The sequence below is a fragment of the Gopherus flavomarginatus genome, chromosome 3 (assembly GCF_025201925.1).
Source record: "Gopherus flavomarginatus isolate rGopFla2 chromosome 3, rGopFla2.mat.asm, whole genome shotgun sequence".
NCBI lineage: Eukaryota > Metazoa > Chordata > Testudines > Testudinidae > Gopherus > Gopherus flavomarginatus.
The window spans coordinates 28,440,687-28,455,024 of record NC_066619.1 but is presented as its reverse complement, the minus strand read 5'-3'; the positions used below and the strand labels follow the sequence as shown (position 1 = coordinate 28,455,024).

Here is a 14,338-nt window from a genome sequence, read left to right as displayed (position 1 = left end):
TAAATAAAATAAACTCAAGCGGAAGGTCAAATATTGCATTGATTTAATCCAATGAATCTGTCCCTTTTTGAGCCTGAATTAAACCTGGATAATTCACTAACAATTATATTTGATGCTTTCACTCAAGCTGCTAGTGAGCATCTGTTCATCTAATTAAAACCATCACAAAGTTGGACAGAATATGACATAGTTGACAGTCTTTGTACAAAAGAGGCCTGAAAACCAGAGAGTAACTGCACCTCACCAAAAGCAAGGGGGGAACGTTGTCTCGGCTTGCGAGAGAAGGCAGCTGTGTTTTATGGCCGGAGGGGGAATGAGGTCAGAAACTGCTGCAAAAGGTGAACGGTGGTTAGCTTAGCGACACTGACTCACCCCACCCACCCCCCGGAATGTGAGGCTGGAAGGCTAAAAAGGTGCAAGTTCCTTTTTCCACGCAGCAGGCAAGACAGCTCTCTCCCTCCCTCCCTCCCTCCATCCCTCTTCAAGAAGTAGCAAATATCAGATTGGTCTAGGACCAGTTGTGGGTGTTGTGCTAGTCGCTCCTTTTTAAGGCGGGCTGGGAAGGAATTTTTTCTGCACCACCAGATTGGCCTTGGTGGAGGATTTTTCATCTTTCCCACAGCGGGTGTCAGAGAGGACCTTTCCTGGTAAGAAGAAAAGGTGGTAGGCCTTATGTCACAACTTATTTTGTAAATGTGGGGCGGATGTCCAGTGCAGGTACTCCATAGGAAAGGCATCCAGTGACCAGATAAATGACCTGGTAAATGACTTAAAAGGATGTGCTGGATAAAGGAACAGAATTGGGGACTCCTATGATTGGTACGACAGGGAGCCAAGCCCTCCCTCCCCCCTGTTCTTATAGCCCACCTTAACCCTCCTACGAGGGGGATGGATGATAAGGTTCAAGCCATGGGTTGGCTTGGGGGACCTGGATGGAAAATGAAGGCGGGCTGGTGGAAGCCCTTGGTAATGATTTGAATAAACATGGATTTGCCTACTCTGTACACCAGGGGTCAGCAATCTTTCAGAAGTGGTGTGCGGAGTCTTCATTTATTCACTCTAATTTAAGGTTTCATGTGCCGGTAATGCATTTTAATGTTTTTTAGAAGGTCTCTCTCTACAAGTCTATGTATTATATAACTAAACTAGTGTTGTATTGTAAAATAAACAAGGTTTTCAAAATGTTTAAGAAGCTTCATTTAAAATTAAATTAAAATGTTGATCTTACGCTCCCGGCCCGCCCAGCCCGCTGCTGGTCTGGGGTTCTGTTCACCTAGGCCGGCAGTGGACTGAATGTGGCCTGCAGCCAGGACCCCAGCTGGGAAGGATCTGACAGCCAGAACCCCAGACCGGCAGCGGGCTGTGTGGAGCTAGCAGCAGGGACCCCAGACCGGCAGTGGGTTGAGCGGCTCAGTCCACTGCCGCTCAGGGGTTCCATCCGCCGGCTCTTGCCAGCTGGGATCCCAACTGCCAAACCCGCTCAGCCCACTGCCGGTCTGGGGTCCCAGCCCTGCCCACATACAGTGGGTACCTACCTTCTTCCTGGTTCTGGCCCATTCTCTTCCTCTCTCTGCACTGTGCTGAGGGTAGGAGTGGACCGAGCACAGGGCTGAGGGTAAAGGGTCTGGCCAGGAGCTAGAATGACGGAGGGAGCTTAGGGTAGGGCAGGAGGTATGGGTGTGGGGGCACTTACCTGGGCAGTTCCCATTTGGTGTGAGGGGTGCAGGTGGGAATGTGAGTGGGGGTGCAGGAGCCCCTGTTTGGTGCTCAGGGTAGGGATGGGTATGTGCGGGGTGAATAGGATGTGAGGGGTGCAAGAGTCAGGACAGAGGACTAGGCACATGTGAGGGGGCTGCAGATGTGAGGGTAGGGGGCCTGGGTATGTGTGGGGGTGCCAGAGTCAGGGCTGGGGTCATGCGGGGGGGTGAAGGAGTCAACAGAGGGCTGGGTGGTACAGGGCTCAGGGCAGGGGCCTGGGTGTATGTGTGGGGGTGCAGGGCTCAGGGCAGAGGGCTGGGTGTGTGTTTGTTGGGGGGGGTGCAGGGCTCAGGGCAGAGGACTGGGTGACTGCCTCCCCCCAGAACCCCCAACCCTGCCCGCTCCTTTTCCCGACTACCCCCTCCTGGGACTCCAGCCCCTATCTAAGCCTCCCTGCCCCTTGTCCCCTGACTGCCCCCTTAGGACCCTACCTCCCACCTGTCCCCTGACTGCCCCAACCCTTATCCACACCCCTGCACCCAGACAGAAACCCCCGGACTTCCATGCCTATCTAACCGCTCCCTGCCCCCTGACAGGACCCCCAGAACTCTGGACCCATACAGCGCCCCCTTGCTCCCTGCTTGCCCAACCCCTCTCCACACCCCTACCTCCTGACAACTGCTCTAACCCCTATCCACTCCCCACCCCCTAACAGACTCCGGGACTCCCATGCCGCATCCAACCCCCCCTGCTCCCCGACTGCCTCCTTCAGAGACCCCTGCCCCTAAACACCCCCCCAAGGATCCCACCCCCCCATCCAACCCACCCAGCTCCCTGTCCCCTGACTGCCCTCACCCCTTATCCAACCCCCCGCCGCACCTGGACCCCTTACCATGAGGCTCCCCACTGATCTGGAGTCCTGTCGCCGCGTGCGCAGCGCTCTGAGTGGTGGGGCAGGGCTGCACGGGGCGGCGGGGCTCCGGATGAGTAGGGAGCTTCTTTCCTTCCCCATGGAGCCAAATGCTACCCTGCGGGGGAGGGGCCGGCGGCTTGCTGCGCTCAGCCTGGCGTTCCAGCCCGGGAGCGCAGACCCTGCAGCTTGCCACATCGGCAGGAGTTTTAATGGCACACTGGCAGGCCCCAGTGTGCCTTTAAAAATTGGCTTGCGTGCCATAGGTTGCCGACCCCTGCTGTACACTTTGTCTGCTGGATAGTCCCAGACATCTGTTTAATACAGTTGCAACCTGATGAAAATCCATATCAAGTGTCTCCCGTCCTTCTTTCAGTATACCCAGACAACAGGGGGATTGTGGTTAGGTTTGAAGTATGTTGGATTGAGCTCTGCTGGGGAGATTAACTTGATTTAGAGATGGCATTATGTAATCATGCTATTAGTCTCTGATTTGTAAATCATTTGGATATGAGGGAAAGAAAAAAGAATATACTGGGAATCTCTTTACTCTTTGAATTGTAAAACTGCAATGAGAAGGCTTCCCAGTGGTGTAAAAGTAAGCTATCTAAGAATTAACATGTTGTATGCACTGATTACAGAATCATTTGTTCCTCTTTGGGATATCAGGTAGTGTTAAGTTTATAATTTTCCGTCTGCATTATTGATGTTAATCAATCCAAGTTTTTATATGATGGAATGATCCAATTTAAAGTGTGTGTATGTAAACATTTGTTAAAAGCTTTAGGAGAACCTGATGTTTTGAAACTTCCAATATTTAGTCACTTTGAACTGAGTTTGTTTTGTTCTCCTCCTGTAGAGTGTTGTCCCAGATTTAAGTTACACTGTTCGTTCCCCGATGTTGGATAAGTGGGAAGGAATTAAACATCTGAAAGCAGCCCTTTGGGCCTTGGTTAGTAATAGACATATCTATTGCTTTTCTTTCCTCTTATTTCTGCTGTAATTTTTCAGATACTGAAATAATTAAGGAATTGGTTTTAAGTAAAAGTAGTTCACAAGACTTACTCTTCTGGTATCCTAGCTAGTCTTTCTGATGAAATAGTATGCATTGCATGTGGCTCTTGTTTAAAAAAAAAAAAAAAAAAAAAAAAGTGAAGTCTAACAATGATTTTATAAAAGCAGAAGAACGGACTGCCATATGTATCATGTATGGCAATATGTGTGGCTAATCTTCAGGGGATATGACTTGCTGTGACCTGCGTGGTGTCACTATTATTTTTCCAAAACAGTTGTAGGGAGTGGGACATCGACTGGTGGGTTTGAACCTACCTGGTTCAACTAGCCCACTGTGGGGAGATAGGAGGGAAGCCTGGAGTCCTTTTGGAACAAAATTGGACATTAGTTTTATCGTATATCATGGGTCTGTCTTCCCTCGCTCCCCAATGTTTCTCTGTGCTCCAGTCAAAGTTGACTATTGATGGGGACAAGTAAAGTGCCAGTATGATGAGGGGAAATGTAGGATTATCCTTGTTCAGTTATCCCAGAGCCCAAGGTGGCATATGGTGCCCCAAATCCTTCATTGCTCACAAGTGAAAAATACCAGAAGGATTGGCTATCTGCTCTTAAAAGTTAAAGGTTTGAAGTTAAATAAAATTGTGGCCAGATGGCATTTCACCTTATTAGCATGCCAAGAGTTTTGTGGGCACCACTACAAATGACATCAGGAGTTAAATTTATTTGATGGCAAATAATAACTTCATTCCAGGGAAATATTGGATCATCAAATTGGGGCCTTAACTTGCTTCAAGAAGAGAATGTGATTCCTGACATAATGGCACTTGCCCAGCACTGTGAAGTTCTGTCCATTAGGGGGTATGTATATCTTATTTTAAAATTTAAAATCTGTAAATAGTATTTCCTGACAGGCCTAGGATGTATAAAGATTTCTACTTTTGCTTACGCTGGATTCCTTTATTAAATGTCATTGACAAAGTTTGAGAAATTTTCCAGGTCCTCTAAATAGGTCAAAAGTTTATTTGCAGGAAGTGTCATGGAAACTAGGTTAGGAAGGCCATCATGAAAGGCTTTTATTTTATTTTTGTTTTTCTAAAGAAGCAAGTAAAATTATTAGAAGTTCTTAAATCTCTTCCACTGTTCTTTTTGATTTTTATTCAGTAATATTTGTACAAGTTTTTAGGAGGAAACAGATAATAGGTTTTTGGAGACCATATACTTTTTATCACATTACCCCATAGACTGTTCGATATAATAGAAAATGAGAAACACACAGTTAATATGTGGGTTAAGTGGTTTGGCCAGAATCCCATAGGAACTTTGTGGCAGCAGAATGCATGCTAGTGGTTTTAGACCCTTGAGCTCCCTTGATCTCATCCTGTCTGTTCCCCTCTTCTCTACCCACCCCCTCTGGTTTCTGCAACCTTGTCACCCTCTCTGCTCTTGTTTGCTCTCTTGTCCCTGCCATCCCTATTCCATTCCTCACTCCTCTGCATTTGAATCAGGCCACTGCTTCTGTTTCTCCATGTTACCTAGGTGCCAGCATGAGGAGCATTGAAAGGACAGGAAAGATGTCTCCCTGCTCTCAATTCCTGTCTGTTGCACCAGATTGCCCCCCATCTGGCAGGAGGAGGAATTGCAGTTCTGCTCAGCCCCATGCAGCCATAATAGATCTCTACTGAGCATGTGTGAACTGAGAATTTTAGAAGGTTTATAACTTGACCAAATTTGGATGAATTTTCCCAGGGACAGCAAAAGGCATATCCCTGGCATCAGTGCATCTCTTTGCCAAATGTCATGTGCCTGTGCCAAAGCATGGACATGCTATAGCTTCTGTTTAAAATGGGAATTTTTTAACATGGGCAAATGACATTTTCCCCTAAACTTGTTCTTGGAATCTTACCTGAAATTTCAGGAAAAGAAACCACACACCCACCAAAAAAACGAAAACAGAAAACAACTACCCACCACCTCCACCAGCAGTCTGAGGCAGATACTCAACACAGAAAATTTCAGACCCAACAGTTAGTTTTGCATAGTTATAAACAACTGAAAAAAGAGTTTTATATGGAAAGTGTCAGGCAAAATTAATTATAGGCATTGCTACCAGTTCAGCCTATGAATTTCTATTATTTTATTTCTTGTTACATGGACAGTTTCTTACTTTTTGTTTAACTTTGTACCATAAAACAAACAAGAAGTATGAACTGATTAACATTGCTGTAGGAACCTTAACTTTAGCCTTTCCTGATTAACTTTTTAAAACTGTGTAACATTAACATTGTATTACACAAGTTTTTTTTTGTTTTCATTTTATGTATTTAACGTGTAGTTGTTACCAGTACGACATTTGCTCTGATTTGTTTTTCCCATTAGATAGAACAAAAAAAGCTACTCAACTGATCTATATTGGATTATCTTGCAACTTTGTTTCCCCTTAAAAATCAAATGTATGTTTGAGTATCTCAGACCTATTGATTAAATCAGGCTATTGTTACTGGTTTTTTTAATTAAATACAGAACCTGTGTCTACGTGCTTGGTCTAATAGCCAAAACTAAACAAGGTTGTGACATTCTGAAGCAGCACAATTGGGATGCAGTGAGACACAGTCGTAGACAGCCGTGGCCAGTAGTCCCTGATGACATGGAGCAACTCTGCAATGAACTCTCTTCTATACCCAGCACTCTTAGTTTGAACTCGGGTTCCACCAGTTCTAGGCATAACAGTGAAAGTGAATCTGCACCATCAAGTAAGCATAACTAGAATTAATGGTACAGTGGTAAACATTTCCTAGTAAGTTTTCAAAACAACATCTAGAAAATGTTTTTGTATGTTATTATACTTATACAGTATTATACTTATAACCTTGAGGTAAATTTTCTAGACTTAATAATAATAATAATAATAATACATTTGTTTTGTGAGCAATATTGGGAATTTAAATCTGCTGCTAACCATACTGTATTTAGAATCTTTAAATAGTCCTAAGGAATGCAGCACTGCTGATTGGAGGTTAGTCTCAGGTTAAGTATTAAATACAATAATGTAGCTATATCTTTGAAACAATGAAATCTTTAACATATAAAGTATTTCATAAAAGGGAATAACCTGACAAACCAGGATTTGAAGAGATGTCTTCCTTTTCTGATGGGTACAGAAACTAATATGCAAGTACTACGTGTTGCAGAAATTGAAACAAAAACATATATTAATACATATAGCCATTGTCATTGTAAACACCAAAGGAAATGGTTATTTTCAACTGTGAGAAATTTAGTAGCACAAGTCCCATTGCATTTCAGTGAGACTTGTGTGCCTAAATTCTTTAGATGTTTAGAGGCCTTCAGTTGTCAGGTTACTTGCATTACTTTTTTTGTTTTGTTTGTTTAAGAAATTGTACATATTGACAGATGAAAGGCTATCTTAGAAAATTTGTGATAGGCAGCTATTTTTAAGCAATTGTTCTGTAGATCATTAAATTCAATAATTATAGTCATCAGGAATAAACACACAGTGAGAGTTGGGAGATCATACAAATTTAATTCTCAGTGTGTTAGCTATGTGCACACATGCAGAGAAAATACCTTCCAAACCCCTTGAAATAGCTGGGGTGTGTGTGTGTTTGAGTTCCCCTTTTATGAAGACTAAAATAACTCGCGCAGGTAGCTATATAGCTTATGCTCAAAACTCATATTTGTACAAACCATTTAGGCATCCACATTTTAAAAATGTCATATGATGAAATGAACAAAATGTGAATGAATTTTTAAAGGTGTGATTTAAGCTGTGTGATTCAGATTTTAAGTTTAATACAGCTTCTATTAACAAAGAATGTAACTGCAATTTGTTTTCATGGAAATTTCTTAGCATTGGCTCTAAGGGGAGTTAAAAGCCATCTTTTCCAAAGAACAAAAATAAGACAGGGCAAGAGAAGGAGATTATTTTTATAATCCGGGAACAAATGCTAATTTAAAATATGACTTGTGCATTATAACATACATGTTTACTTCTTTTTGTTTTAGAATTATGAAATGTATTTACCTGATCTTACTGTGTATCAAGTTTCAGTAATTTTTCGATAAGTTTTTTACAATTTAGTTCCTACACTTTCTAGAAATATCAGCATTCAGTAATAAGAATCCTTATTTAATTTCAGGTATGTTTATCATGGAGGATGACCGGTTTGGCAGTACTTCTACTAGCACATTTTTCCTGGATATCAGTGAGGATGCAGAACAAACGTTTTATGACAAACCTGGACCCTTAAAGGATAAGGATCGTAGTCCTTTTCCCTTTTTTGCTTCTAGCAGATTTGTGAAGAATCGCATCCTAAATTCACTTACTTTGCCTAATAAAAAACATAGAAGTAGCAGCGATCCTAAAGGAGGCAAACTGTCATCATCAGACAGTAAATCAGGCTTGAGACGAAATCGTACAGTAACAGAGCCTTCCAGTAGTATAGACTTTACTCCTGGAGATGAATTCACTCCTGGGTTCAGAGTTCCTAAAATCCATACTTTACGCTTAGAAACTTCATTCGTTGGGAGCAAGCACATGGAAGATACAGGTAGTACCCCAAGTATTGGAGAAAACGATCTAAAGCTGCCAAAAGGTCTTGGAAATGAAAATCACAGGGAAAACACAAGCAGAGAGAGACTAATAGGAGATGGTTCTACACAAACACATTTCAAGAGTCGTAGCTTAAGTTTTAATACAGATACCACAACAAGTGGCATAAGCTCAATGAGCTCAAGTCCGTCAAGGGAGACGGTGGGTGTAGACGCTACAAATGTAGACACTGACTGTGGAAGTTTGAGTACTGTGGTAAGTACAAAAACAGTTAAAACAAGCCACTATTCAACACCACAATCTAACCACCTCCCTCTTTCAAAATCAATTTCTGTATCCCTGGTGCCGCCAGGGTCTTCTCATACGCTTCCTCGAAGAGCACAGTCCCTTAAAGCTCCTTCTCTTGCTACCATAAAGAGTCTTGCTGACTACAACTTTAGTTATACAAGTTCTCGAGATGCCTTCGGCTACGCTACACTGAAACGCTTACAGCAGCAAAGGATGCATCCTTCACTGTCTCATTCGGAAGCCTTAGCATCTCCAGCAAAGGATGTGCTGTTTACTGACACTATTACCATGAAGTCTGGGAGCTTGGATTCTCGGCTAACGCCAAGCAGGTAAGAGGCATCCATGCTAATTTATTATTTCACAAGCATAGCTGCAAATTAAATAAATTTTTTTTTTCTCATGAAAAATTACTTCTACAACTTTCTGCTAATGATAGGTAACATTCAATGTCTAATGATCCGCAAATCCACTGGAAGCAGTGTAACTGTGTTAAGGGAATAATTAATCTACTAGGGATCTGAACTTCCTAATTGCTGTTCTAAAAGGCCCAGAATATACAACTGTCTTCAGAACCCCTCTGCCAGATAGACCAGTCACAGGAACAACTATTTTCTTATTTATCTTGGTGGTTTTTCCCATTTAACTTTTTTTTTTAATTGTTAAACACTAATAGTACTTAAGCGGAAATAATGATTCAGCCTGATCTCCCTGTTTTCAAGCAATGAGAGCAAACTGTTTTATTTTCTTGAGTTTCTCCCAGTGTCACTTACTGAGGTTTTAAACTGACAGCACTATCTTTGGATTAGACCTGGATTAAGTCGAGCACAGGGAGACACTGGGTGAAATTCTTGCCCCACTGAAGTTAATAGGAATTGTGTCATTAACTTCATTGGGTCCAGAATGTCATCCGTGGGACCTATTTTTAGAGAGAGTCAGTTTCTCCTTTATATTAGTCTGTGATGTCAGACATTCTGAAGCACTGATTAGGCCATTACATAAGATATTTGTCTCATAACACAGACAGTCTTGCCTTTATTAGAGAGAAACTACCAGTTGCGGAAGTCCCAGCACACTCTCCCTTTTTATCAGGTCACTGTCCCTGGACTCTGTTTCCAGAGCTTTGTCTTTTGTATTAGTCTTTGACTACTGTTGTCTCAAATTTTAAGACTGCTCCTGGCAGGGATAAGTTTTCTAGCTCTGTTTTTTTCTGTCTGCCCCCTCTCCCTCCAACACACACATCCTTTCACCAGCATCCTGGTTGATGTGACAGAAAGGGGAGAGGTTACCATAGTTGTTTCTTCTCTGGAGCCTCCTGGCTGCTGCACAGGAGGCAGGCATCTGTTGCTCTCTCTCCCATGAATAATTCTAGCGCCTGCTTCTGTGGCTCATTCCTTTCCCAAGCTGAAGCAGCATGAAATAGGACATATTTGACTTTCTCATATGTTCTAAATTTAGGGGCATAGTTTAGGAGGGGAGGGATAGCTCAGTAGTTGAGCATTGGCCTCTAAACCCAGAGTTGTGAGTTCAATCCTTGAGGAGGCCACTTAGGGATCTGGGGCAAAAAATCAGTACTTGGTCCTGCTAGTGAAGGCTGCGGGCTGGACTCAATGACCTTTCAAGGTCCCTTCCAGTTCTAGCAGATAGGTATATCTCCAGTTATTATTATTATTATTATGAAAATTTTGATCTTATGATAGGATATGGTCCTTTTTTAGTCAGGTGTAATTTGAGAGGTGCATAGTGCCCACAACTTCCATTAAGTTATGATTACTGGGCATCGTTCAGGTCATACTCCAAATCATCATATAAGATCACACCTGTTTTATTACTGGCTAGACCTCAGGAAAATGTCCTCACTCTTTACCTACACTAGTGTTTTTTCTTCTGGTCTTCCCCTGAGAAAAATAATTAAGGTCATAGGTTAATATTAAATTCCTAACTCTGAAGTTGGAAATGAGGAAAGTAGTGGCAAATAGGTGTCATTACAACATTTAAAGTGATATGACTGTTTTGTGGTGTTCACTCATTGTAATAAGTTGTTGTCTAGGTCTAGATTAATGGCATAATTTTTTTTCTGCGTCAGTTGCTACTCTAATTAGTGCTGATACACAGAGATACTTACTAGAATATGATATCAAGAATAAAATCTAATTCCCCTACCTGATTTAACTATGAGACCAGCAAATGAAGCAGTCGTCCTACTGGTGATCTCCTTCACTACACAACCCTGATTCATGCATGGAGAGGTCCATCCTGTATACTGAATGTGCCAGGGGTCCTGTGGAAAAAGTAATATTTGATCATATAATTAAAGATTATCTGGTATACACACACACAGGGGGACTGAATTAAGGTTGCACAGCTAATTTTAATGGTCGTATTTCCTAAGCTTTGAGTGCTTGACTTGGCAAACAGTGTTCTTTTAACGTAGTTTTTTTACTTAATTTCCTATGTTTTTAAAAAGCAAATGGGGAAGGAATAAAAAAGAAATTTAATTATACGACATAATGTTGACACCCATATGGGTCATTGGTAAGGTTGAGACCTTTAGATCCACCACATACCTCTGCCACTTGAGCTAGCAGAGTAACTGACAGGTGTTAGTACGTTGTCCTCTATTTGGACCAGTACTAAAGGGGAATGAGAGAGACAGTTTGCCAGATACCTGCTGACAGCAGAGGGATGGGGAGACTCCAGAATCTTGGGTTCTGTTCCAAGATCCGTAGGGGGAGTGCTCTAGTGGGCACAGACTCTTCTTCCCATTCCCTCAAAGCATGACCCCTTCTGCCCCATCCCCTCCAACATGTTCTTGTCTCCTTCTCACCTCCTCCTTATCCCTCTCCGTCCTGTTCTTCCATAGCCACTCCAAGTCTCCATTCCTCAGAACTCTTATCCCATTGATTAGCCAGTCCCATTTTCCACTACTTGGCACCTCATCTGATCTCTCTCTCTCCCCACTCACCCAGTCCCACGTCATGCATTCACAATCATCACTGGCTCCCAGTCCCAATCCCTGCATTAGTTCATCTCATCTCACTGTGCCCTTCACCCCCAGCTCCTGTCTGTTTTTTTATCAGTCAGTACTAGCTTTCCCCCTGAACTCTGGCTCTTTATCAGATCTGTCTCCCCTCTTTTCTCCCACCCCACTGGCTTTCAGTCCCAGGCTTTTGCATAGCCAGTTCCAGACTTCCCCGTCCCAATTTTCCTCTCCTCACCAATACTAGTCCACCCTCCCAGGTTCCTTGTCCCCATTTCTTCCACTCTCCATCCTTGGGTACAGATCTTGTCCTATCTGCTTTCAGTTCAGATGGTTTTTTTCCTCCATTCTGAGCCAAGCCAGGATAGGGAAATCATTGAGCACAGAGGAGAAAGAGTCCCTGCTCTCAGTTCTAGTGCCTAGACCTGGAATGGCCTGCAGCAGCCCAGAGCTGCAATTGTAGGAAGAAATCTGCTCAGTACCAGGAACACGCCCAGTGAAGACAGATTCTTTGGAGAATTTAGCCCAGGGATGGGCAAACTTTTTGGCCTGAGGGCCACACCTAGGTGGGGAAATTGCATGCAGGGCCATGAATGTAGGGCTGGGGCAGGAAGTTGGGATGCATGAGGGAGTGCGGGCTGTGGGAGGGGGTGCGGTGTGCAGAAAGGGGCTCAGGACAAGGGGTTGAGGTGCAGGAGGGGTGGGGGGCGTGGTGGGGCTCAAGGCAGGGAGTTAGGGAGTCAAGGTGCAGGAGGGGGTGCACGGTGTGGTGGGGGGGCTCAGGGCAGGGGGATGGGGTGCGGGGTGCAGGGGGGGTGCGGGGTGCAGGAGGGGGTGTAGGGTGCGGCAGTGTAGCTCAGGGCAGGGAGTTGGGGTGCAGGAGGATGCAGGGTGCAGCAGGGGGCTTAGGGCAGAGGGTTGAAGTGCAGCAGGGGGCTGGGGTGTGGGGTGCAGAAAAGATTTGGGGTGTGGGCTCTGGCACGACGACGCTTACCTGGAGCAGCTCTGAAGTGGCAGCGGTGCGCACTGGGGGCCAGGGCAGGCTCTCTGCCTGCCCTGACGCTGTGCCGCTCCCAGAGGCGGCCAGCACCATGTTCCTGCGGCCCCTGGGGGGGGGCAGAGGGCTCTGCGCGCTGCCCTCGCCTGCGGGTACCTCCCCCAAAGCTCTCATTGGCTGTGGTTCTCCCTTCTTGGCCAATGGGAGCTGCAGGGGGCAGTGCCTGCAAGTGAGGGCAGCACACGGAGCTTTCTGCACCCACGTCCCCAGGAGCCACCCTTCCAGGAGCAGCCCAGGACCCGCGGCACCACGAGGGTGGCAATCCCGCGGGCTGGATCCAAAGCCCTGACGGGCTGGATCCAGCCCATGGGCTATAGTTTTCCCACCCCTGATTTAGTCACTGAAATCTAAAATCTCTATTGAGCATGTATGAAATGTGATTTTTTTCTTTTCCCCCTAAGACATATAACTTGGCCAAATTTGGGCAGATATCAAAAGTCACATCCTTGGCACAGAGGCCACCCTTTGACAAATGTCAAGTCCTTTCCCCAAATCATAGGGGTGCTAGTTTCCCAAATAAAGGTGGTCAGACATTTTTTTAACATTGGCAAAATGTATATTTCCTTGACCTTGTTCTTGGAAATAGATAAACTATTTTGACTGAAATTTTCCAAAAGAAATTTCAGCCTGAAGCAGACACCTGGAATGGAAAATTTAAGCCCAAGTGGTTAAAATTTGGGCAAGTCATAAGTAACTGGAAATGGGGTCTTATATTGGGATATGTTTGGCAACCTTAACACAGGTGGTACTAGCAACCCCCACCTATTGATGCAGAATTTAAAAAGGAGTGATTGTCAGAGGTTTGTCATTTGTTCTTTTAATTATCTTACAGGTTCATGAAAGCTTTAAGTTATGCCTCACTAGATAAAGAAGATTTATTAAGCCCTATTAACCAAAACACACTGCAGCGTTCCTCCTCTGTTCGGTCAATGGTGTCCAATGCTACGTATGGTAGTACAGATGATTACATTGGCCTTGCTCTCCCAGTGGATATCAATGAAATATTTCAGGTATGTACACAGCAGTGTGTTTAACTGATGTACAGAATGAAAATGAGTTTGCATTTATTTTCATGAGTAATGGCAAAACTTCCCCCACTGATTCAGTATTCTGTTAGGATGTGTGAAATTCTTATCTGCCTCAATGAGGAGATCTACATATGTAGGAATAGCAGGATACTGAAATTTCTGAGTTGCACATGTTTGTGAAATAGGGACACTTTCCTACCTTAATTATTTACAGAAAAGTTCCAATCAGTTGTGGTCACATGGTTTTGGAAGGCTGTTTTTCATTTAAATTAACTGTTCTTAGATAAAAAGCTAGTGAATTAAAGTAGAAAACCTGTGCTTCTTGAGATTGAAATCTCAGCACTTGCTAACAACTATGTATGTGATATTCCTTTGTGCTTCATCACAATAGGACTTCCTGTTGACATTGTTTTATACTAAAATTGTCATAATCATTTTTCACTCCCTCCATCTGCACTTGATCTTTCCTCATGAAATCCTTCTACCACTCCCAGTGCACTCCCCTCATTAAATAATTACTGCTTCATTTCTCTTTTCCTCCTCTACATGCTCTCTCGCCTGTTTTCTCTTCTCTAACCCTTTGTAGGTCCTCTGCGATCTCATTTCTCCTCTGCTCCACTTGGTTGTTTTCACTGGTGGCCAACTTAGAGGCTCTTGCATGTTCTTATCCTCCCTGATCTACAGATAGGCTATCCCTTTCCCCTCTGTTACCATTCTCTTGACTGTGTCTCTGCCTTTCTCATCAAACTCTCCTTCAGCAGAATGTTCCTCACTGGCTTCCCCTCCTTTTTGTTGG

The 14,338-nt window shown here is 43.9% G+C and overlaps 1 protein-coding gene across 3 annotated transcripts in view; it reads left to right on the top strand.

The window, feature by feature from the left end:
• The window catches only part of RICTOR (RPTOR independent companion of MTOR complex 2), a 178,028-nt gene that overhangs the window by 144,703 nt on the left and 18,987 nt on the right, over window positions 1-14,338 (top strand). For all 3 annotated transcript variants that reach the window (XM_050946855.1, XM_050946854.1, XM_050946856.1), the window contains 5 exons: window positions 3,468-3,560; window positions 4,374-4,480; window positions 6,143-6,372; window positions 7,780-8,809; window positions 13,347-13,524. In XM_050946855.1, the coding sequence (XP_050802812.1) occupies window positions 3,468-3,560; window positions 4,374-4,480; window positions 6,143-6,372; window positions 7,780-8,809; window positions 13,347-13,524 (1,638 nt within the window). The remainder of the gene's footprint in view (window positions 1-3,467; window positions 3,561-4,373; window positions 4,481-6,142; window positions 6,373-7,779; window positions 8,810-13,346; window positions 13,525-14,338) is intronic.